This window comes from Acipenser ruthenus, chromosome 1, assembly GCF_902713425.1.
Source record: "Acipenser ruthenus chromosome 1, fAciRut3.2 maternal haplotype, whole genome shotgun sequence".
Taxonomy (NCBI): Eukaryota; Metazoa; Chordata; class Actinopteri; order Acipenseriformes; family Acipenseridae; genus Acipenser; species Acipenser ruthenus.
This window is the reverse complement of record NC_081189.1, coordinates 55,272,813-55,298,782: the sequence shown is the minus strand read 5'-3', so window position 1 is coordinate 55,298,782 and position 25,970 is coordinate 55,272,813. Positions and strand designations below refer to the sequence as shown.

The 25,970-nt window shown below is 36.8% G+C and overlaps 1 protein-coding gene across 11 annotated transcripts in view; it reads left to right on the top strand.

Annotated features, from left to right (window-relative positions):
• Positions 1 to 25,560, top strand: part of LOC117420406 (alpha-adducin-like) — a 78,180-nt gene extending 52,620 nt beyond the window's left edge. For 2 of the 11 annotated variants that reach the window (XM_059026231.1, XM_059026235.1), the window contains exons 11-18: positions 2,221 to 2,322; positions 5,531 to 5,620; positions 5,724 to 5,744; positions 6,596 to 6,682; positions 15,775 to 15,931; positions 19,149 to 19,502; positions 20,313 to 20,420; positions 24,028 to 25,560. In XM_059026231.1, coding sequence (XP_058882214.1) covers positions 2,221 to 2,322; positions 5,531 to 5,620; positions 5,724 to 5,744; positions 6,596 to 6,682; positions 15,775 to 15,931; positions 19,149 to 19,502; positions 20,313 to 20,420; positions 24,028 to 24,395 — 1,287 coding nt within the window. In that variant the 3' untranslated portion in view covers positions 24,396 to 25,560. Of the gene's footprint in view, positions 1 to 2,220; positions 2,323 to 5,530; positions 5,621 to 5,723; positions 5,745 to 6,595; positions 6,683 to 15,774; positions 15,932 to 19,148; positions 19,503 to 20,312; positions 20,421 to 21,336; positions 21,372 to 24,027 lie in introns of those variants that run through there. The other 9 variants (XM_034033841.3, XM_034033843.3, XM_034033844.3 and 6 more) reach the window with 7 other exon arrangements.
• Positions 25,561 to 25,970: the final 410 nt, after the last annotated feature.

Below are 25,970 nucleotides of genomic sequence, written 5' to 3'. Positions count from 1 at the left end.
TTATTTTTTCAATTGACTGCTATGTCCCTACCTTTAGAAGGTAAAAATAAATTCATGGCATTTGCTGTTATTTTAAGAGGGCTTGTTTTAACAGTCTGTGCTTATGAGAAATTTATTTGGAACTCATTTTGACTGAGGAAAAACTGGTAATGAAAAAGAGGACTTGAACTTGTCTCTGAAATATCCATATATTTAATGCGCACTTACTGTTTTAGACAACCCTTAATAATGACGTAATGAAACGCTTAATGTATTTACCTAGAAAAGCTGTTCTGAAAGGATTGTGTCTCTCTTATTGGCCAACATAAGTTCAAAGTTACCAAAATTAAAGAAATAACCTATTTTGACACTTGAAAGATTTATACTTTCTACACTTTTACATGTTTTTAATAAACTTGGTTATTCAAGTAATGATAAAATAATTATCCTATTCTGGTTTAATTGTGTGTGTTGGCATAACCACGGCACTCCTTTCCACCACAACCCACCCCCATGGATCATTCTTCCTCCAAGAACAACTCCAAAGCAATTTCTGTTATGCAAAATCTGAAATCTTACGGTATTCAGGGAAAGTAATCCACTGCAGCAGTAATGGTTATTTCCTTTTAAGGAAGTGAAATGGCAAAACTAAATGGCAAAACTATATTCAAAATTGTTAACTATTTTAACTATTTTTGACAAATTGACTTGGAAAGGGATTACAGTCCTTTTTATTTATTTGTTTAAATTTAATTGGTACTGCTGCAAGTAATGTTTATAATGCCAGACATCACCAAAAGGCCTGGTGCAATTTCTGCATAAAGTAAACTATTTTAGAAGCACACTTTGGATGGAATAAGGATCACTAGACCACGAGGCTGTGTGGTCCAGTGGTTAAAGAAACAGGCTTGTAACCAAGAGGTCCCCAGTTCAAATCCCACCTCGGCCACTGACTCATTGTGTGACCCTGAGCAAGTCACTTAACCTCCTTGTGCTCCGTCTTTTGGGTGAGACATAATTGTAAGTGACTCTGCTGATGCATAGTTCACACACCCTAGTCTCTGTAAGTCGCCTTGGATAAAGGCGTCTGCTAAATAAACAAATAATAATAAAAAATATTATGTTATTAATGATTAATGAATTGTAATAAGTGTAGAAAGGCAGAAGAGGCTCATATTTTTGCACCTGTATTAGTTTTAGACAAAACTTTAGTTATGCCCACTCATGCAATGTATCAGCTCCTTCACGTAGCTTCACATCACCCTCCATAGCCTTTTCATCTTATGCTTAAGGTGCTTTGGTGTTCTGTGTTTTCCAGAGCGATTTATCAATGATGATAATACTCCAGTCAAGTTTGACAAGGCTTTTTATGTTAATATATCTATTCCGTTAAACAGACAGATCTTAAAACAACCATTATTGAAAAACAGTATGTATTTGCCTTGTTATTTATTTTTATCTGGGATTTTTTTTTTATTTTATTTTAGATCAGTTGAACAGACCCTATAACTTTTTTTTAATTGCCTGAAGTAACCAGTAGCAAAAAACATTAGGGCTTAGAATATATCCCTAATGGCCAGCAGCCATCCCATTCCCCTACTATCTGCAGGCAAGTGTCTCCATGTAATATTCAACAAAGTACTGCGAGGGACAAATTCAGATGAGCATGCACCAATCCAACAATGTATTTATTGAGGGAAGTTCAGAACGTGTAGCATACCATTGTTTTATTGTACTAGTTTAGTTCATGAACTATCACAAACAAGTGACCACTAAGCTGTGCAATAGATCACTTATATTCATAAGCAGTTAATGGGGGACTGCATAAATCTCAGAGAGCATTAATATTTATGCATGTTTTAAAGTAGGAGTAACAAAGCAAAAAGGATTGAGATTTAGAATCTGTTTTAAATAATTTTCCTGCCTGATGGGACCCCCCAACCACCCCACCCCCCACCCCCCCAAATGCATGATTTATAGCAGCCTTTTTTATATATAATAAAATATGTTATTAGTAATGCCTTAATGTATAGTAATGGATATGGTTAATTTTTACATGCAATATATTTTTCAGAAAATACTCTGCCAGTTGCATCATCATTGGTTACATGCTCTACTTGTAATTTAATAGAAATTTCATTTGAAATGCATGATGTACTGTGCTGTATGGTTTGTGTCCCCTGGTTGTGTTTTTGTTTGTTTTTTTTGCAATGCATTTTAATATTTTTCGTGATATTGCAGTGGACTAAAGAGGAAGGACTCAGACAAGCTGCTGCCACTGCTTCCAATCAGTTTGTCCCTTTGAACACTAACCCAAAAGAGGTCCAGGCGATGAGGAACAAGGTGTGGTATTAAGATAATGACTGTAAATGCATTTGTAGTTTGCATGTTTTTAAAGGTGCAGTGTCCATCAACCTCTTTATTTAAATTGTATGCTAAACTAGGATTCTTGCTCTTGCTCTTATTGAGTATCTTGGGAAAAATGGAGGAACAACCCATTTGTATGTAACCTATGAATTTTACTTGTACACATGGTGCTTGGTGATTTACATTTTCAAGATGCTCAGCTCTAATTAGTGTTACTATTTTCCGTAATTCAATCTTAAATGCACTCAACCTAACTATTTCTTTTAAAAGTAATTTCAGCTGTAAGCCCACCAGCCGCCTTCACCCTTGAATCAAGCTTTCCACTATGCAACCTACGTTCGCAGACAAAAGTATTGGCACCCTATACTTTAATATAAGATAATTCAAGAAAACATTAAATGCCAGCATTTAGTAAACATTAGCCACCAATTACTATGACAGACCAAAATACAGTTTGTAGTAGTTTTACCAAACAATCTTTATAAAAACTTGTTAAAAGCAATTAGGCAATTTTAAAATATTTGTTCATGACAAGTCTGTACAAATGTAATACAGCTCATTTAAACTCAATAGATTCATTGGTTAGTAGTAATTACATAGTAATTAAGCTGCATTATAAAGTCACAGATTTCAAACATCTGTTGAAGAAAAACATTTTGTTAACAAAGCAGATGATGATGATCAAGACAAAGGAGTTGGATTCACACTGGACCACACAGCCTTCTAAGACAATTTCTTAAATATGCCAAGAACGATGAACAAGAATCAAGCATTCTTCAACAAAATTCTTTGGTCCGATGAGAATAAAATATAACTTTTCCCTAATGTAGAATGTTTGTAGATAAAAGGGGAAATCCTTCAATGAAGAAAACCTAACATGGAGCTGATTTGATCATGATATGGGGGTGTTTTAACAGTTCAGGGACTTGAGACATTCATGTGATTTTGAATATTGAATGAATGCAGGCATGTATCAAAACATTTTACAACCTACAATGATACCATCTCCTAGTAGGCTGAATGGCAACTTCTAACTACCCAAAGCATACGGTTAAGTCAACTGGAGTTGAAAATGAAGATAAAAGTTCTCGAATGACCTTCGTAATCTCACCAGATCTCAATCCAATAGAAATGCTTTGGCCTGATCTGAAAAAAAGCTGGAGTGAAACATTGGCTGGGCTTCTAAGCAGCTTAGTCTCTCCAGTGATTATTTATGTGTCTTAGCATGCATGTTTCACACTGTATAGGAAGTGCACGTCTAAAAAATTGTATAACGTAAGGGGGGTAAATTGCCTTCTCATGCTGAAAAGTCATACAAGTGACCAAATACTCAGTTTTTATTTCTTTTTTTTTTTCTTTTTTGCATGGAAACGTCGAAGTCGTATGTTATGCTTATGAGACTTTAGCAGTGAAAATCCAGTTTGTGACGAAACCTAGTGCAATTTTCAACTACAACTGAAGGCTGTGCCAAGCAACCTTTTATTGGCAAGCATCTTCGACCAAATAGGAAAAAATAATCATACAGTACGTGGGGTTTAGAGACATCTTCATTCAGTTTTTTTTATTCAATTTTTTTTGTTACACCATTTATTACATGTTTCAGATTTGACGCATAAAAAAGTGCTTTTATAGTTAAGTTTTTATAAGCAAAATTATAAAAAAAATACTGAAGCTACTACAAATTTAAAAAAAAAAATACTCTTAGCAATAAATACATAAATAAATAACAAAGTCCTTACACTTACTTGTGTTATCTTTGTGATCGGTCATCGGATAGCTGATTGCTTTATCCTAGTTTGTTTTGTCCCTCAGCAATAAGATGCAAAAAAAAAAAGCCAAGTTTGTACCAAAATATGTATTAAATTAACGTAGCTGTATTATTGCTGCCATCTCCTGACAACACTAGGCTTGAGCAAATTCATTGAGGAAGATTTGCTTTAAAAGTACGAAAACATGAAAGAAAAAAAGTCAGTTCCATTGATTTGATCAAAATGGCAAATACGGGTCTAACATCAGGTTGCTGCAAGACCTACTACATAACGAATTTCCAGAAAGTCACGATGGACAACACTGAGAAATGTGTTGAAATCGTATGGAATACCGATGCTCTGGTTAATTTGTTTTGGTGGCCAAATGAGCCAGGCTGCACTTGCAGTGTTTTTAACACATCCTAAAAAGTTTGTGGAAACCCAGTTTTAAAAAAGCGGTACTAATATCAGTAGTCGCGCAAGGCCAAATTGCAAGTTAGACAGAAACATTGAAATATACCCTCCCGTATTTTAATACGGTTATTTGCATTTAGAAGGAGAATTTCTCTGGCTAAGAAAACTACATGGAAATACATAAAACACAAAATTACTACCAAAACAGCGCGAGGAAAAGGCGAGACATTTCTTTTTCCCCTTGGAGATTGCCCCAATGTGTATCCAGTCTGTCTGAGCTGAAAGAAATATGCAAGACAGAATGGACCCAGATTTCACCAACAAGATGTAACATACTGGTTAAGAAAGATCAGAAACATCTGAAAGCCTTAATAAAAGCAAAAGGAGGACACACGAAGTACTAAATAAGGGGTGCCAATAATTTTGTCATGAACTAATACTTTAAATGAAATTTGGTTTTGTTTTTTTAATAGATTTGTTGGTTTTACTAGAAATTGGTTATTTTAGTTTTTGTTATATTAAAAAGTGGTTAACGCTTACTAAATGCTTGTCCTTAAGAGTAAGTAGCAAGTTCAGAGAAATATAGCGTTCTACGTCCACACGTGTTGCTATAACTGTTAAAATAATGTACCTATAATTTCTTTTTATTGTTAACATCCTGACAACTTTTTACACTTTAACTTTTAGTCTGTTTATGTATACATGTTATTTCCCTGTCCAGCATTAAAGTACAGTGGTGTACAATATATTAAAACATTGTATATGATGAGTTTTTGAAAAAAAAACAAAGAAACCAATAATGGTTTCTCGGACAGGATCACACTGTAAACATGAGCTGGTAGCTTAGTTTTGTATGCTGAATACATATTTTAATAAATAAAAACCTCTGTTTTTAAACTTTTACACCTTTTTCTATTCTAATTTTTCTAAAGCATTTTAAAATGATGTGGCATGTGCAGATGGTATAGACTAAATATATAGGATAAACATTTTTACATTGACATTTTTGTTTCTTTTTGTAGATACGTGAGCAAAATTTACAGGATATTAAAACTGCTGGCCCTCAGTCTCAAGTGCTTACAGGATCTGTGATGGATCGAAACTTTGTGCAGGCGAGTGCAAGATTTAAATGTTTTTTGTATTGCAAGTTACTAACCATGTGTGCCCCCCTATCTACACCTAACATGTAATTGTAAAATTGTTCTTTGACTGCAGAGAGTTACAACAATCTGGCAGGTAAGTGTTAGGTAACCACATGCTGTGTCATAACTCTGCAAATATGCAGGTTGGCTTTTTATGAGCTCTGTTTTAAAAAAAAGGCTTCAGTCCAAAAATTAAAGCATGTCAACATGTAAATATGGCCATTGCTTAAAATGCAATTCAATCATAAAAGTGCATGTAAGATTTGCAGCAGTAATGTTTCCCATTTATATATCTTACATTACTAGTCAGGCTTTCAAAATAACTTTCTTTTGGTACTCCTCCATCATTTCTATTTATTTTCTCTCATTTATTTCCTGTGGTGACAACAATCCCATAGACACAACTGTAAGCAGCTTTTAAAATACTGGCCACATTCAAATGTTAACAAAATGGTGGGGGAAAACGATTGTCTTGTTCCATTTAATACATTGTAATCAGTTTTTAGAGTTGCTTGACTTTTACCCAGGCCTGGGAAATGTTGAGCATGACGTACATTTTAATAAATGTAATTTGCACTTCAGATTTCATTGAATGTGTGTACTGGTTATGCAAGCTGTTTCCCAAATTCTATTTGCATACACAACCCTATCCGATTTGAATTCAGGGGGAAAAAATGCTTGCACAGAATTCTATTATTGTGAAAGCACATACAAAATAGTTTTGAAGTGTATTATGAAGTTTGACTAGTAGACTCTCTTTCTATTCATACCCCATAACACCATATCATATTGTGTGTGTGTGTGTGTGTGTGTGCATGTTGTCAGTATCATATTTTTTCCATTGTGAATGTTTTCTGCACGCTGATGGGCTGATTTCAATTTCTTGGTTGTTGATGTAAAATCCAGGGCTTGGTTTGCTCTGTTTTACTCAGTTTACTGTTTCAGGATGCTCCGCTCTCAGACTGTACGGAAACTATTGATGGGCTCGATCTCACAGAGCAGGCCTTTAGTCCCGCTAAAACTGTTAGAAAGGTACTTACTGCCCTGTCGTTAAGCTATAACCCTGCACTCCTCCTCCCATATCTAACCCAAGCCTGTTTGTGTTAGTTTAATACCCCTTTTCTCACCCTTTAATCTTAGCCAGCTAATAGTGACATCCTTGTGCTGGAACAGTAATGGCTAGAAAGGCATTGTTAAGCCTTGTTTCCATGTGCCACCCCAAAAATAATTCGGTTTCAACTGAACTGGTTACAAATTGTACAAGATATAGAACCAAATATTACAGTGTAGAAATGACACTGGAAGGTTTTAGACCTCTTTTTTACCAAGTTTAGAATGTATTTGCCCATGGCAACAAGGCATTTACATAAATAAAAAGATTAAGAGATATCCATTAAACATCCCATAGAATTATATTATTCTGATTGTGTTTATAGCTTGGTGTACTGCAGAATAATGACACAAATTGATAAAATGTAGATGGAATGACACATTATTATTTCATCTTCATTACCTTTCACAGGAAATGTAATCAACATGGTGTGTGTGTTGTTTTTTAACACTTAGTAGTTGTCCTCTTTTTGAAAGTAGACTATAGTTTTAATTTTGTAATACATTTGTCTGGTTTCATCTGGTTTCACAGGCTAGCACTAATTACACTACCTATGTTGTCTAAGGTAAGGTAGTCCCAAGATTAGCATTAATCGAGCTCTATAAAACAAGCCAACTTGTGTTTGGGACTGGGGTCTTCTGCCTGTCCAACTGTTCGTTTAAAAGGAGTATACTGCGAGCAAAAGGTTTAAAGATGTACTACAGTTTGTAAGGCTCAGTTGTAAAGTAGGATGTTCCATAAATAATTTAAAGGAGCGACGACTTTGGCTTCAAAATTGATAAATGTGATTATTGTGCTTTTTTCCTGGATTGTCATTTCACAGATTTTATGTAAAGCCGTTTAGTGCCCAGTATGTCAGCATTCAATTTTAATATTTTTTATTTTACCCTTTTAAATTCCAGTTTAAACAATTGAAAAGTATTGGTAGTTGACTGCGACTGGGCTTATGAGTCAAGGTCAACTACCACACGGTAGAGCCTTCATCGAGATGGCGCTATCACTATTGGGAAAACTATTTCTCATTCCAAATACTTTTAAAACCTACATTTACCTTGAACTTGTAATGAGAAGTTTAAGGAAAATACTCCCCAAGAATTACATAATATACATACATAATTAGAGGAAAAAATGAATAACTTTAAACTAACTTTTGTACTTGTCAGAGCTGCTTGTAGCTTATCTGGACAGTGCCAGATATCAGAATGGAGCAATATTACTGAATTGTCTGTGGCTCGGTTTGTTGTTGAAAGATACTGTCTGAGCTGACATGCTGTGATTGGCTGGTTCGGCAGTTGCGGGTACAAACTGTCTGCTTTCGTCGGTGGAAAGTATTGATTGGCTGGTTTTAGTGGATAGTAACATACAGTTGTCTTTGTTTTGTATTTGCTGTCCAATAGATATGAACTGAGCTTTCATTACGGCAATTTTTAACAATTAAAAAAAACACTAGTTGTGCAGATTGCTTTTAAATTTGATTCACAGTTGATGCTGTAATTTAGCAGCGGGCATCTACCGTGTGATAGAACACTTTTTCAACCACTGGGTACTCAAGGCTGCTGAAACTGGCATGCATAAGGTAAATATATATATATTAGGGCTGTCAATTAATCGCAGTTAACTTCTGTGATTTTTAAAGTGTGCGTTTTTTGGAGATTTAATTCTTTTAACACTATTTACTGTGTCTTGAGCCTTTCGAATCACAGGTGGTGAATGCTTTCCTTTTGAAATTGTCAGCATAGATGGCTAGAAAATGTTCCAGTAGAGGAGAGAGCACTTGAAGTTTGGCCTAATGTCATTAAGTACAGTGACTCTCAAAAGTATTCACCCCCCTTGGACTTTTCCACATTTTATTGTGTTACAATATGGAATCAAAATGGATTTAATTAGGAGTTTTTGCCACTGATCAACACAAAGTCCATAATGTCAAAGTGAAAAATAAAATATACAAATTGTTCTAAATTAATTACAAATACAAAACAGAAAATAATTGATTGCATAAGTATTCACCCCCTTGAGTCAATATTTGGTACAGGAACCTTTGGCAGCAATTACAGCCATGAGTCTGTTTGGATAAGTCAACAGCGAAAAGTCAGCGCTTGAATTTAAATTGGAACGCAGAACTGCGCTGGCTAAGATTGTGGGTAAATTACTGGAGAAATCGCCAATCAAATATGCTCTTGTGAGAAGCATGTCTGCCCTAGATCCAAGGCTTATGTCCTCTGCTAGTGCTGTGAAAATATGAAGAAAATTTCAAAGATTTTAGTGGATGCCAAAAGAGTGACGATATACTTCACCAGTTCGGAGAGTTTATGGAAGTGATTCATGATTCAAAGATTATGAAATGAGTGACAGAGTTGATGCCCTTCTGTATGAACACATGGCCAGTAATCCATCTTTTACAGCTTTGTGGAAGATTATTCAAACATTGCTGCTGCTTTCGCCTTGCCAGGCAAGTGTTGAACAAGGGTTTTCGGTGAATAAGGGGCTTGAAGTTGAAAACCTGCTTAAGGAATCATTAGTATCGCAATGCATTCTCCTCACTCACATTCAGTCAGTTGGTGGAATACTAAATGTGCAAATCACAAAACCAGCTTTTGCAGTTTGCTTCTGGTGGTGGACAATATGGCACGTCTTGAAGAAAAGAAAAAAAGGCGCAACCATGTCAGAAACGAAAATCGGTGATGGATCTCAGAAAAAAGAAAAGGAGAATGGAAACGGACATTGGCAGTCTAATAAAATCGGCTGATGAATTTGCTGAGAAAGCAGAATCAACAGGACATTTGACGTGGATTAGTAAATCCAACAGCATGAGGAGAAGTGCTAAAGAAAGAGAGACCTCGCTTCTCTTCAGGATAAAATTGGTGAACTTCTGCAAACGTTAAATGTCAGCAAGTAAACAGCCGGGTAAGATTGTCAATTAATATATATTTTAAATATAATATACTAACTCTGCGTTTTTAAATATAGTATTGAAATAATATATGAGCAGTATTCATAAATCATGTCTACCGTTAGATGCTTGTAAGATATTTTTTGTAAATTATAGAAAATAAAATATAATTTTGTCGAAGCGGACAAGCTGGGTCTTACCAACTTTCCGCCAGTAGTGGCCCCCATTGCTGCGCTTGTTCAGGCTACCAACCTGTCTTTGCTAGCCAAGGATGCAGTGTGCCTAAATGAGCAGTGCAGAGTGACGCGAGTCATTTTAAAGAAAGCATACCCTGCTAGTGTGTTTACCGCATGCCTGGCTAACTACAATAGCATACTTATAGCTTACCAGACTCAACTTATGGGGTCCCTCTCTGAGAACCATAGGCCCTCGTCTCAGCAACTGGACGAGCTGCGCCTAATTTCCAGGAACCTGCTACGGCTGTCCAAGCTTAGCAGACAAGCAATAGGCAGAAACCTGACACGCGTGCTTGATGCAGTCATGACGGCACTGCTCGACGCTCAGGTCACTCCAGGCCACACATTTGGTCCTGCGGTAGATGAGATGCTACAGCAATCTCACCAATCAAGGGAGTCCACCATGGAACTGGTGTGCCTTCTCCCTAAGAGACCGCCTCCACCACGTAAGCCTGCAACTCGGTTTGAACCGCAACCACCTATTGACAGTGTCCTCACACTGTCTACAGGCATTCTCTTGGTGGAGACAGCCGGCCCACCTACGTCTAGGCGTAGTGCTGGGCAGTGTCACCAGGAGAGAGGTCATCACCACAGACGCATCCAACACGGGTTGGGGCAGAGTGTGGAATGGCCGAGGCGTGTACAGGGTGTGTGACAGCCCCCGTGGAAGGGTCACCACATCAATATTTTGGAACTGCAGGCAGCGTACCTGTCCTTGCAGGAATTTTTGGAGCAGGTTCGGGGGAGACACGTGCTTGTCCATACGGACAACACGTCTGTGGTGTCCTACATAAACCACCAGGGCAGTTTACGGTCACCCAGTCTCCACTGTGTGGCCCACAAGCTTCTGCTGTGGGCCCAAGTGAACCTCCTCTCACTTCGGGCAGTCCCCAGCGGTATGGAGTGGAGACTCCGTCCCGAGGTCGTGAGCCTCATTTGGGAGGGATTTGGGAGAGTGGAAGTAGACCTTTTTGCCTCTCAGGAGTCGACACATTGTCCCCTGCGGTTCTCCATAAAAGGAGAAGGAGGACCTCTAGGGAAAGACGCACTGGGACACCCGTGGCCAGCACATCTACTCTATCCGTTTCCGCTGCTACCGCTGTGTTTGGAGAAGGTCAGACAGGAGTGGGCCAAGGTGCTCTTAATAGCTCCTTACTAGCCCAGGAGAGTTTTTCTCCCTCTGATACAGCTCCTGAGCAGTCAGCCGTGGGAGCTGTCCATGCGCCACGACCTGCAACAGGGCACCCTCTGGCACCCCAACCCGTCGAGCCTACAGCTGGGTCTGGCATCTGAACGGCTGCATTTGAGCCGCCTGGGGTTATCAAACAGGGTGATTGACATCCTACAAAACGCCAGGGCAGCCTCTACTCATTCTCAGTATTGTTACAAGTGGGGCGTGTTTCAGACGTGGTGTTTGGCTTGTGGGTTTGAACCCACTGCATGCCGTATGGCAGTTATACTGCAAATTTTACAGGACCTTTTTGATGAGGGGAAATCTCTCTCTACTCTAAAGGTCTATTTGGCAGCCATCTCGGTGTGCCATATACAAATCGATTCAGTCTCCCCAGGAGCTTGTTTCCTGGCAGGGCAATTTTTGAAAGGCACTCGGCGGCTCAGGCCACGAAGGATATAGTCCCTCGCTGGAGGTTAAATGTAGTGCTTAATGCACTGACAAGACCTCCATTTGAGCCCATGCACTCAGCTGAGCTCAAATTTTTGTCTTTCAAGACTGCTTTCTTGCTTGCAATCACCTCCGCTAAGTGGGTGAGTGAGATGCAAGCATTTTCAATTATCGAAAGCTTGTCTAATTTCGTACTAACCTTGTTTTTGGCAGAAAAGCCATTTCGGCTTTCTATGTTAACCAGCCGGTGGAATTGGAGGCTTTCCATCCCCCTCCTTTCCAATCTGACAGGGAGAGTCTGCCCCAGCTCAGACACATCTTGAGAAATTGTACCAGGAATTTGTGATGTACTTTCCCACAGTAACAACACCACACACGTGAAAAGATTTTGTTGTGGGTGCAGATCTCCTGGAAAAAGTGCATGAAAAACAAATAAAGCTTTCTACAGATGATCACTAGTTTCAATGGGAGTTTGCCTACAGATTTTTGGTATGGAAAAAGAACAGAATATAAAGACGTTAAGTGTTTTTACTATTTGGATAGACCTATCTCTGCGAAACAGAATTTTCCGTATTGTTTAACATAAAAACCAAACACTGAAACAGACTTCAGCCAGAAAACAATTTAGTACAGTTGCCACCACTTAGAACGGGTGCGTTTTTAAATGTAATAACCTGACATTCAAAGTCTCCCAATCACCAGTACAGTAATTAAAACAAACAAGCGTGTATGCGGTTAAAAAATCTTTATTAAGACACGCATTACACCAGTACAAAAGATGTATTAAAATGTATGAATATAATAAAAAGTACAGTAATCCGTCACATATGTGACTGCAATGGGACCAGAGTAAAACCCCGGTCACACCTGGAACGATAACCATATATTGTTTATGGAGCGATCACACCAGAACAAAAAAGGGCTCCGATATATTGTACAGCAAATGCCAATCAACAAATCATACACTCCCACTTTTACTTCCAGCAAGGTGAGGGACAGTGCGGAACATTAAGAAATGTTCCTGTTGTATTAGATCAACAGAAGGTGTAGAAGACAGAGAAGATGAGTGTGGGTACACAGAATACTACAGAGTAGTGAGGAGTTAGGGGAATTCCACACGCACGTTGGTATAGCCAAGTTCTGAAAATTACACAGTGGAGGTCCCCTGTTTAGAAAAAATCCCTTGTTGGAAAGATACAAGGTATTAATGCTTGTGACAGAGTAGCCATCTGTCGTGTGGGTGCGTTCATTCGCTGCCGAGTGACAGGCAGGAGATCGAGACAGGTAGAAGTTGATACGCCCCACGGACGAACAGGATTTATTTACATATTGTAGCACTGAGCTGCAGGGTTTCCAGGATAGAATGAGACGGACAAACAGTTGCGGTTCAAAGCAGTAGGAAACCGCTGTATTTTTTATTTATTTTTTGGTCTTATAGTGAACAATGGCTGTCATTCCTCTCCTCTCCTCTCCTCTCCTCTCCTCTAACTTGCAAACTCAACCTATATTAACTCACACACACCCACCTCAGTCCCCTTCCTTACTCATTGGTCCAACACTCCCTATCTCTGACTGCTCGTGTCAGACCTGCTCCCACCGCCCTCAGTGACGCACTCACACACAGGCAGTCTCAGCTCTGTCACACAAGCACCAAAACACGCACAGAATACTAACAGATCTGAACAAGAATAACACAGTTTACAAACACACATTATTTACTCCCATCCCCTTCACCAGTCCATAATCAGGTCCATTCCCACATAGTCCCTGGCTTTTTGAAGCAATGTTGCATTGTTGCTGACTGACAGAGTTCTAAGCATGCTTAGCGTACAGCATCTAACAGAGACATTTTATTTACGCTGAATTTTCTTGCTGATGCTCATCGCTTTTCTTTTTCTAGCCATGCTTGCTTGCTGTTGCAGTCAATGCTGTTTCAAACTGTAAATAACATCCGACACAGCGTACAGGGATTAAATAGCCAAGGTACAGTACAGGAGTAAACGCTCAGTAACGAGGTGCAAACAGCTGATTGATTGATCTGTCAAGCTTTTTTACTACAGTAAAGTGCTGCCTTTTTTATTGAAATCTATGTGAATGGCAAGGTGAAAACAGCTGATTGCTGGATTAGTAAGAGCGATTACTACAGGAACAAGCAATGTGTTTTGTTATTGAAATCTATGCAAATGGCACATAACGAGAGTTGCCCGAAATATATGGCGTGCTTAACATTATATAAATGATGCCTTTTGTTATTGAATTCAATGGGAATGGCAAACGGCAAAAGCTATTTGTCCGATATAAACGGCTGCCCAAAATAACCCTGTATGGTATAAGTGGTGGCGACTGTACTTGCATTAAGCACACTGAAACCAAGGATACATCAGCTAGTTACAGAAAAACAGGCCCAAGTTTCCAATTAAGATAGGCAGATGTTTTTATTTATTTTATTTGATTTAATTTTGTATAAAAAAATGGGCGAAATCTATTTTATCCACATGCAGGCATTTTATACTTGCTTATACGTAGATACCGCCTGACTTCACTCGCCCCCGAAACTGATACGTGGGACTGAAAGGTTGAAAACCACTTTGATAGAAGGCCATGGTGATAGAAGTTGATTGGCTGATGTTACTGAATCGTTTTCTAATTGCTATATCCTGTACTTATCATGAACAGCTTAAGTATATGCTAATAGATTTGTATGATATTAATGATTTATTAGATATCTTTTTTTATGGTATGTGTTGATGTGTATAGAATTAAGTCACTTGGCACAAACTTATTATTTTTTTAATTTGTGATATATTTAGAACCAAAAGTACCGTATTTATTTTGTGAGGTGACCAGATAAGCTTGCCCAACAAAACTATTGCATGAATCCTCCATCAGATTGCTTCTCTTTTGAAATGCTCTAAAAGCTTAAGTTGAACCTATCCATGTTTCTGTGTTGATGAATTCCGAGGTTTTTATTTGTTGGATACAAGTCTGTTTAGTGTTCTAATAGTAAGTTTCCCTGTGTTATGTTACATGCATTCTCTCCTGGTAAAAGTGTCTGTTTTACCTTTATCTTTGATGCAGTGCTGTGTTATTTCAATTGTCATTTGAATTCAGTTCTATCCAGAAGTTTGTAAGGATGCCCAGAAGGTTACAGTATAACACATTATGAAGTTCAAAGTCCTTAAATATGTGTTTTAGAGGGTGATTGCAACATTCTAATCCAGTTAGTTCTCATCAGCTGGTTCCATAGTCTTAAACCTAAATCCTATTCATTTGTGACATTTAGCAGACCACGGAAATCCAGTCTCTTCTCCAGTTATTGTCTCTCATTTAACCCGCAATGGGGCAGGTCTTTCTTAATCCTTCTGTTAAATTTTTAGGTCATAACCTCTAATTCACAATTTCTTTGAAAAAGCTGAAGGGTCTTTGGTTCAGATACTGCTATAATGTGGACAGAACTACACTCATTTTGCTAGTAATATCTTATACTTCAGTTTGAACCGTCTAAGGTTATTCAGTCATCGCACACTTTTTAATGTTCATTAAGATTAGAGTGAATTTGTATCTCTGTACTGACCAATGGGTATTGGTCTTTCAAATAGTCTTTATGAAACATGCTTAAGTTCTTTAAAGCGAGGATACTATTTCTATTACTAGTCCATTTTGTGACTTACATAAAGATGACTTAAGAAAACCTTATTCTGTTACAAAGGTTGCTTATTTTTGGTTTAATGCAATTTCTTTGGGGTTGGTGGGAGTGACTTTAAGCCCAGTTCATATCAAGGTACTATATGCTATTTTTAAAACTGTAAAAGTAAAATGAAACAGTTTTACATATATTTTTCAAAAAAATGGAAGTTTCTCTTAACAAAAGTTTTCTATTTACACAATATTAGTAGTAGTAGTAGTAGTAGTCGTAGTAGTATTGGTTATTTTCACAAACTGGTGCAGATTGCATTTTGGGATGAATACATTGATTTAATCTGGTTACACTTTAAAATAATGACTGCAAATTCCAATGAATGCCAGTGCATTGACTGGTATTCCTGTGGTGTTCCACTTTTCATTTATTGTGAGTTTGTAGCCATTTAAAAAATAAATAAATAATCAGGACTAGAAACATTATTTTGATTTAAGGCTTATCTTAGTGTTACCATCTAGCCCTTTGTCTTTTTAAGTTCAGTTAAAGGACAAAGGGTTAGGAATTTGAAAGAATGTAAAGCAGTACTATACAAATATAGTCTTAAGGCCTTTTTGTATTTTTTCCAGGGAGAACTGGTGACTGCATCCAAAGCGATCATTGAAAAGGAGTACCAGCCCCGGGTGATTGTGAGCTCAACGGGACCAAACCCATTTAACAAGTTCACTGACCAGGAGCTGGAGGAGTATCACAAAGAAGTGGAGCGCAAACAGAAGGACTTTGAAGGTGAGTGTCTGCACACTTTGTATTTCAAAATCATTGTTTTACTTTAGGATCCCAACTGGCAGACGTTTTTTATTTTATTTTATTTTTTTATCTTTCTATTTCTGCAGGTTTTACAAAAAAAAATTAACACTTTTTTAAATTATGAATGTTGTTCAGAATAAAAAGTTTTAGTAAAAGCCAGAGGAGACTCATCAGGCTTTTAATACTCTCCACCACTATTTGTAAGGGTACCATGCACACTGTTCGTAACCAATATGAAGGATGCAACAAAATACCTAGGTGTGACTCCTAAGTGAAATAATCTTTGTTCATGAAAAGTTTGTCATGTAGATGTTTAACATTACCTACAGTTTTGTTATTCATAACAAATGTGGTGAATGCAGATCCGCGGTCCATTCGGGTGACTGTTGCACATGCCTGGTTGCCTATTAATTGAAGTGCTGCAATACTGCCTTGCTTATGACATTGAGTAGTTTAATCTCCATTGACTCATTGGCATCTGTGTGCTACACAAATTCATCACTCCAAGTCCGCACTAAAATTCTAAAAAATTCAATTTAGAACAATGCTGCTACTGTGTCTCTACTGGTGTCCTTTAGGCCAGTCTCCAATACTTTGTACCAAAGTGGGAACAAGGTCAAAATGTACTTTATTACATTTATTTGTTTAGTTCTCAAATGTGTAAGGTATGGGTTTATATAACAAGTTAGTCTTAAGGGTGATAGGATATACTTTGGTTTGTTTGTAAATGATAAAGATAAGTCCTGCTGGTTCCCTTCCCCTTTTTTAAGAAAAAAAAAAAAAAGTAATTTTCAGTTGACACATTTTTTTATTCAATGACCATCCTACTATTCACATGTAACATTTGACACCAAAAAGTGGGTGCTTTTTTATATATAGTATGGCCCTTCAAATTATGGGTTGCTTACTTACATTTATCAATTATAATGTAAATTGTTTAACATCCTCAAACATGTAGTGCATCGAACTGTCTTCAATATTTAAATTGTGTTATTATATGTGACATTGTTATACAGAAATACAACTTTCTCAGAAGAGATTATTCTACCATTTAATATCTCCTAGGCTTGAAAGGGGTACTTTTTAATATTAAATATGCGCAGTCACATGTAACATTGTATTCTGAAGGACATTTCAGAAAATAGTATGAAGTAATTCCTAAACTGTACAGTGTTTTTTTTTAATTAATTGAACTGAATATGCGTAATAGTTTAGTTTTTAAAGCGTTAGCAATGTTACACAGTAATCCACAGCTCCACATCTACTATTACTGCGTTATTTATTTATTTATTTTACCCTTTCACAAATGAATCAGTGCATCAGCTTTTTTGGAGAACGGTGTATCGATAGTGAAAAATTATGGATCGCCCCAGCCTTACTACAAACAAACTGGAATGTAAGCAAGGTCTGCATTCTAAAGAAGTTGAGTACACAAACAGTAGCTATGGAAGAATGCAGTAAACATGCAAATATAATCAACAATAGTTTTGAATATTCTTTGAGATTATCCTTTGTATTTCATTATTATCTTGTGAAACTGAAGCTATTCATAAATAAGTTAGTATTCCACAGTTCACTTGCATATTATTACGCTCTTGTTGCATACTATATTGGGTAACTTGACGACATTATTATATTTATTTATTTATTTATTTATTTATTTATTTATTTATTTATTTATGTATGTATTTATTTATTTAGCTGCTTCCTTTATCCAAGGTGATGTTTTAATAGTAAAAAAAAGCAAAATACAAATGTATCTCCCAGCTCTTACCCCTGCAACCCATCTATTTATTAATTATTGATATTTATTTTGCTTCAGTCTCAAATAACTATTTCAGATATTTAAATACATAGATGATAGTATTTGTAAAGTTGGATTAATAGAACACAGGGAATTAAGGTTTAGGCTATTTGAATATGAATGGAAAGAAACAATACAAAATCCGATTTATACTGCATAAATAGTAAGTAGCTGAAACCTGTTTCTGAGCAAAATAAATCTGTACTGTTACTAGGGTGGTCTAACCAGGGGTCTGAGAGTTCTGCTCCTATGGAGAGTTCTGCTCCTATGGAGAGTTCTGCTATGTGCTGCTCATGAACTTTGCAGTTTTCAACTCGTCATATAATTGAATACTAATCAGTGAAGCACAATCTTTCTACATTTAGAAGTATAAATACTCCGGTAAACATAAATAATAATCACAATACTTTTTTTGTTATTGCCCTGTAAAATCCTCAATTTTAGAAAATATCATCTGAATCATTTTGAAACTGGTAAAAATAATATTCGTCAAATACACATTTAAGTATAGTGTAGCAATTGAAGAAGACGTATCATGTGAAATTCATTTTTCTTTTCGCTTGTAGTATCTTGGGGCAGCAGTGTGGAGTAGTGGTTAGGGCTCCGGACTCCTGACCGGAGGGTCGTGGGTTCAATCCCTAGTGGAGGACACTGCTGCGGTACCCTTGAGCAAGGTACTTTACCTAGATTGCTCCAGTAAAAACCCAACTGTATAAATGGGTAATTGTATGTAAAAAATAATGTAACTGTATGTAAAAATAATGTGATATCTTGTAACAACTGTAAGTCGCCCTGGATAAGGGCGTCTGCTAAGAAATAAATAATAATAATAATAATCTTCTATATTGATTTCATAATACCACCTCGCAGAATGGGTGTTTGCTGTGGATCTTTGGCACCTTGTTTTTTATTTGCTACCGTTATTCAAGCTCCACATTTAGTCGTCTTTGTCGACCTTATAGGTAGAAGTAGAAGGTCTAAGCTTTCTGCCGGTGTAGGCGCTAATGAGTAGGACATACAGAAAGGTGAAAACTCATTTCCTTCCTTTACTCCTGAGATTTAAAAATCTAAACCCATCAAGGCAGATTTAAGATTTACACTGTTTGCTGTTGAAAGTGTCTATAATGCATCGTCATTTAAACCAAGAGCCAGTCTTGCTTCGGTTTTTAGATATATGCGTCATTTTACAACGGTGATGTAGGAGGGCAGAGCGAGCTTTACCCAGTGCTGCCTGTATGATACAGGGGCTTTTTAACCTAAAAATATATTGTAAACATGATTGCAGCACAGGGATAATAATATTTTCTTAATAGACCAATACATCACATTTTAAACAAAACTTTAAGAATTGTGTTTTGATATGTAATAAACTGTTTCATGTTGCTGCACTAGACGCGGTGTTCGAGCAGGCAGAATCGGTTACGTTGCATCCAGTACAGGAGGATACAGAGGTTGGAGTTATACCCCAGTGTGCTAGTCAACAGAAGCAGCACCCTTCCAATTGCCAGAATGAGCCAGAAAAATCACTTGATAATGGAAAGAAAGCAGACTTGAACAGCTCCACTGGGCCCACGGACTCCCTGCCTTCCCACAGCCCTGGGCAAGAATCTTCAGAGACTGGGAGCGGGAATGCAGAGCAGCCTGGTTCAGAGGAAACGGATGCAGCTGAATCGCCCCACAAGGAATTTCATTCAGCAGTCATCAAAGCTCTCAGCTCGAACTCTGATCTTTTTAATGTGACCTCAGGTACTACTGAGCAACCTTGGGCTTTGGCAAAGGAGGGCAGTCTCTATCCTACTTTCACATTTTGGAGATTCTTGGTTCACAATTTCCCCCTGTTTTCTGAATGCTGAATGGTCTTCATTGTTTGGTTAACTTTTATATCTGGTTCTTAATCCAGTGCAGGGTCTTGGCTGCATTGCGGTGTTTTTGTGATTTCATTGATTTCTCTGTGATTACTTGGTGAAATTCTCAAGATGATGGTTAATGTTAAAACAATAAAACACCTTGTAATCTGGACATTCCACAAACTGATCTTTGTCTGCTGTGGGCCTATACATTTTTACTAATATTTTTATTGTAAATATATTATTATCCTTTTCATTTCTCCAGTTTTTTTATGTTGGGTGATGGTCCATTTCATAAAACCTTTTTAAGCTTTTCACTCTTTTTCTGTTTGTGTATGATAATGTTACAAAATATCCTCTACGCTTCGGTCATCCTTTATATATCTCAACACTTTCTATCGCTTTATATACTTTCCATGTTTTACTGTCATACATGGAGTATATCTTTTACAATGTCTGTGCCATCAGTAATTTTTAACTTGTATCCTCACCTTAGTCTCCTAACCTTTTTAAATGCAATCTTTTTAATAACTACCAATTGCAGTAAACATGTTCATTTAAAAAGGTTAATGTCATCTTAAATTATAAGAAATACATATCTTCCATTCATATACACACATGATATCCATTTATGTTGGGTCACTTGCATATCAAGTTATATATTGTAGTCTGCATTATTACAGTATTTTCTCTCTTGTGTACTGTTTAGACCCGTCCCAACCAGTGCCTGAAGAAGCTGAAGAAGTGAAGGAGCAGAACCCTGCAGTCCCCACTCCCACACGCACACCACCAAGCACCCCGACTAAAGCAGAGGAAGGTACGGTATTCACAGTCCCCTTACTTCACTGATAGCATGAACAGTTCAGAACTGGACTGGGTTTGACTAATGGTATTTGAAATAATGTGGTTAACAGCTGCCTGTGCCATTTTTAAAGTTTTGTGATGGTAAGTTCTGTGTTGCTGAGCAATAATGGAGAAAAGGGGTGTTTATAACTAGGAGATTGAAAATGTTAAAGCCTGTCACATTTTAATAATGTGTACTGTAGGGAATGTAAATAATTTAGTGCTGATATGATGTGTATTAACCTTTATTTATTATTATAAATGTAATACACTTGTCAGATTGCTGTAATTCATGACAGTTGGGTTAGGTTGGCTCTTTCCTTTTACAAAGTAGCCAGGTAGGATTTCAGAATTTGAAAGACAGATTTTTGTTAATTTTATTACTATCCTCTAAAATATGGGAGTTACTGTGTATCCTAAACTATGTGATCGTGTCCGCACCCCTTGTTCTTCTTTATTGCATTTGGATTACACCTATCGTGTGGGAGACTAAACTGTTTAAATATGAAGGATGTGCTTTATTCATTTAAAATTAGTAACATGAAGTAACTATAAAAATGCTAAATTGAAATTCATTACGCTTAGTTTAGCTTTTAAAACTATTCAGCCAAAATAAGCTTCTGAAAACTGTACGATAGAGAAATATGGGGAATTATTTTATTTACCAGGTCTTTCAAACGGGTGTAATCTAATTCCTGTGTCTTGTTATGTGTTTGGTTTTTTTTAAGATTTATATATTAAGGTTTACCACGTGACTTTGTACTTTTATTTCCATTCACTTTTCCATTTCATTTCTGGGGTCTTGTTTTTTAATTTAACATGATGGCTATGATGAATGCATAGACATTTTCTACTTGTGTTTTTTCCTCTTGTGCCTGCATTACAAACAGGAGATGGATATGCTAAAGAGTACCTGTTACCATAGTAAGTACTGTACATCTCATGTTTGGACATGCCTTCTTTTTAACCTTGTCATGCATGGCTTGATTATCGTGCATATTTGTGTTTTTAATGCATTTGCTGATCTCTCTCTCTTTTGAAAGTATATTACTATTTTGTTTTTCTTTTGGTGACGGGCACTATTTCAGAAGTCATATTCGTGTAAAGTGAGAAGACTGATCCCACCAAGTCCAACACTAATACAACTAGGTGGTTGTTGTAACAGCAATTTCAACTTAATAGATGGAACCAGTGCCATAAAAGTTTGCCCTGTACAAAATGAAAGCTGGATACACATTAGATATTTAAGACGTCCTGACCTGGTTCTACTGCATTTCAATAGCTGTCTGTCTATCCTCAACACCTACTTACAACAGCGTACTTCTGTACCATTATTTATTGTACAAACAACTATATCCTTTTTGTATGAAATAGTGGAGTCATCAAGATTTAAGTACGCTTTTTATTTTTTATAACTGGTGTGGTTGTTATAGAAAGATGTTGAAGTACAGTGGAATAACGTGTATACAGCCATGTTCAGTTTAATTGTAATTAATGGTGCTTTACACTTCAGCACTGTTTCATTTTTGATATCCATTCTGAAGTCATTATGCCTGTTCTGGCATTGGACATACAGACTGCCCCTCCTAATTGGTACAAGCCAAAAGAATTACAACTTAGAGGCACATTCTTGGGGACGAGAGAAATACTCAAAAATTGCTGCTGAAATGAAAGGTGTCCTTCCATGATGGGGACATTATTCAACCTGTGGTACAATATCCACTTTCCAGATTTTAAGTGTCTCCTGGTAAAAATGGTGTTGGTGGGTAAATAAATCTGGAGTGCTCCGAGATAGTCCTAGCAACAAAAAGCTTACAGCTAAACTTTTTTTTTTTCTTCTTTTCATAGCTTATCTTAATAATTTAACAGTGGTGTATGAGTTTGTCATAAATGCTTAAAATCCTTAACTTATTATACTATTCACGTAATCTACGTTATTTTGACCCTTTGTCTTGGAATTTCTGGTATTCTAAGAAAGTAAACGCTTTGTGTTGCAATGTCAGTGTTTACAAATATTCATACGTTTATTTACTTTTTGCTGTTGTACTTTGACTTTTTGCTGTTTTTATTTAAAGCTTGCTAAGCGCTATAATGATATTGTTTCAAAACAATAACGTATACATGGAGGTGCAGGAAAAAGTTGAGATTTAAATAGTCATTTAACACAATATACACAGGGATGCGGGTGAAGCAGAACTGATCTTTATGGGGAAGGTATGGTTCAGAATATCATATGGAGTGGGGAAATGTCTAGCCTGATGGTGACAATGCTGCTTTTTTAAAGAACCCACCAAAATGCTAGCCTGAATAACTCCTCGACTCCACACTTAAGGAGATTTTTTCATCATTGTAATGGTAGTTTTCAAACACACCCATAGTAGTGTCCTTAACCTTGTTCATTACAAATCTTTTCATTCTTTAAAATGGACCTAGGTCACTTACTGACAAACAAACAATTGTTTTTCTCCATGTATCAAACATTTACTGACCCCGTCACAGCTAACCTAACATAAGGGAGACATTAAATAAAAGGTGACTTGCATTGTATTAAATCCAGGTATTACTGGTGATTTTGAGCAGAACACAAAAATGGTTGATGGACCACATGTTTTTTCTGTATATGAAATGGAATACAAACCATGCAACAGGCTGCTAATTTATGTAAATACATTCCTAATCTTATGATGTGTTAGCCATTATTTTATTTATTTATTTATGTATTTATTTTTTTAGCATTTCCACAGTTTGGACATTTTATAACAATCTGAAATCAGTAGCTGCTTTGTTGGCATCAGGAGAGAGCTAAAGTTTGACTTTTTCCCAAATTATTATTGTCGTCTGGCATCTTCTTAAATCAAAGGCAATGCTTGCCCTCATACCAGTAGACTCCAGGGCATAATTGACAAATCACTCCACTGTATATAGCTTTTACTGCTTGGGGGAGAGGAGTACCCCTGTCACAAATTATCCATTGGTTCAAATTGAGTTAGAATTATAACATCAGGTATAAAAGTGCGGAACTATTCAAGATATTTCACGATTTTAAACATATTTGTTAAAACAGGAAAATAAATATTTTTGTTATTGTACAACACATTCCTACATTGTTGCTGTATTTATTTAAGTGATAAATATTTAAATTTATAGTATTTAAGAAATTAGTATTTTAGCGGCGAACTACATATTACACAGCATTGGGTTAATTTCACAGACATCTGTGATAACTGAAAAAAAACAGTGTCACCTATTTGAAGATAAGCAGCAATATCTGCTTCAAAGTATTACTTTTATTTTTATTTCTAGTTGGTTGTTCTGGCTGAGTCGGCACAATATAAGCAGCAGTGATCAGTCTATAGCTAATTAATAAAGTCATATTCAGTAAACGATAAGACTGTGGTAAGTCTGACATAAGTGACAGTGAATGCATGTTTGCTGGTAAGATAGTCACAGACTTAAAAAAATAAATAAATAAAAAAAATATCACAGACTTGCACATTCTGATCTGTTATTGAATTGTGCCCTTTATCTCTGCTTTCTATTAACATTTCCCCTTCCTCCCCCTCCTTTTGTGAATCCTGTAGAATCCCAACAGGAGCACACATACAAGGATGAGAGTGATGCAGCAACTTTGAGACAGACCCTTCCAGACCTAACCCCTGATGAGCCCTCGGAGGCCCTCACCTTCCCTACTTCGGGAAGGGAGGAGATTGACAGCCATCTAGAGGATCTGACCAAAAGCCAGACTGGGCAGCAGCAGCCTCCTCCTGTTGAGGACCACGACTCGCAACCCCCTCCTGTTGAACAAGCAACCACCCAGGCCCCTGAGGACACAGCAGCTGCTGCTGACCCAGGCAGCGACGAATCCCCCAGCAAGTCCCCATCCAAGAAGAAGAAGAAGTTCCGCACTCCTTCCTTCCTGAAGAAAAACAAAAAGAAGACAGACTCCTAAAGACCTACAGATGCAATGCAGTTCTGCCAATGTACACAACTATCAATTTAATGTTTTTGTCTTGGGGGGGGGGGGGGGGGGACACGAAATATTTTAAAAGGAAGGCAGAAAAAGCTTTGTGTATCTAAATTGTTAATTGGTGAAACCAGAAACAGAAACATGTGTTTTTGAAGGCAGATAAGCACCTGTTTTGATTGTGGCATTGTACAGAACTTTGGGGGTTTAGCTAATTTTCTAATAACTGTGACCAATTAGGATGTGGCTATACTGAAGTTTGCTATTTGATGGTCTTGTGTTGAGGCTGGATTCCAAACAAATACTTTGATCCCTAATTTTAGGCTTGGATAGCTATCAGTTTATCAGTTGACTTTTTTTTATCACTTTATAAACTGGGGACAAAGTTTTGAAAGTTTTGAGCATTAGAACAACAAAAAATGAAATTAAACAATTGAAATTAACTATCAAAAAGTTTATACCAGGAATACGAACTTCGATATAGGATTGAAAGAAAAAAAAAATGTTTCCATGGAATTCACTGCTTGTTTATTGAGACTAACCAGTTACTTTTTTGTGTCCTTAATATTATATAATTGCTAATTGCTTCTTTTTAACCTAGCTGAATATTTGACCTTTGTGAGCAATTAGAATGTGGCTATACTGAAGTTTGCTATTTGATGGTCTTGTGTTAAAGCTAGAGTACCATCTGTAGTGTAATTAAAAAAAAAAAAAAAACTGGCCTGTAATAGGTATTTCCCTAGCACTGGTTTTTCACACTGGAATTGAAACTGCAGAACCTTGATGCCATTTTATAAACCACTAAAGACTGTGGTATTTGTCACAGTAACTAACTTTTGCATATAATGAATACCAACCAGTGTAAAACCCTTAACTATATATATATTTTTTTCAAATCTCAATTTGTCAATTAAAAACGTAGCCTTGCATTTTATTGCATTTACATGCTGTTGCCAGGAATGACTGTCACAGCATGATTTTACATTGAGCACAGTAATTGCCCATTCAACTCGGCTGGACTGTGAATGATAAGGAGAATTAAAGATGTGTTCTTTTAACATGACAGAACTGTGTTGTTCCAGGCACAGTTCCAATGTATTGACTTCAAAATCTGTGGTATGCAAAATAAACTGATGAAATTCAGAAACACTATCAGTTTTATAATGTAGTTAATCTATATCTGTGTAGCATGTGGTGCCTTTCTGTTTTATGTACTTCAGAGGCACTTAACATGAAAAATACAAGCCTTGTGATGATGTAAACTTAGTTTGGCTAGAAAGACAATATACCCAGAAATGTCGAAGATACTAACTCTGCTCTTATTCAGAGATGAAGGCTTGAATAATTTTAGTACATGTACTTTTTTTTTATATACAATATACTGTATATCTATATTGGCTGAAGTGCTAGATTATTCAGCGCAGGAATAGTTACACTACCAATATTACAATATAGAACAAGCTATTGGAGATAGAGTGGATTCATATTCCCTTTTACAAAATAAACTAATACAAAGACAAAAACAAACAAACAAAAAAATAACATAACCTGGGATGTTAT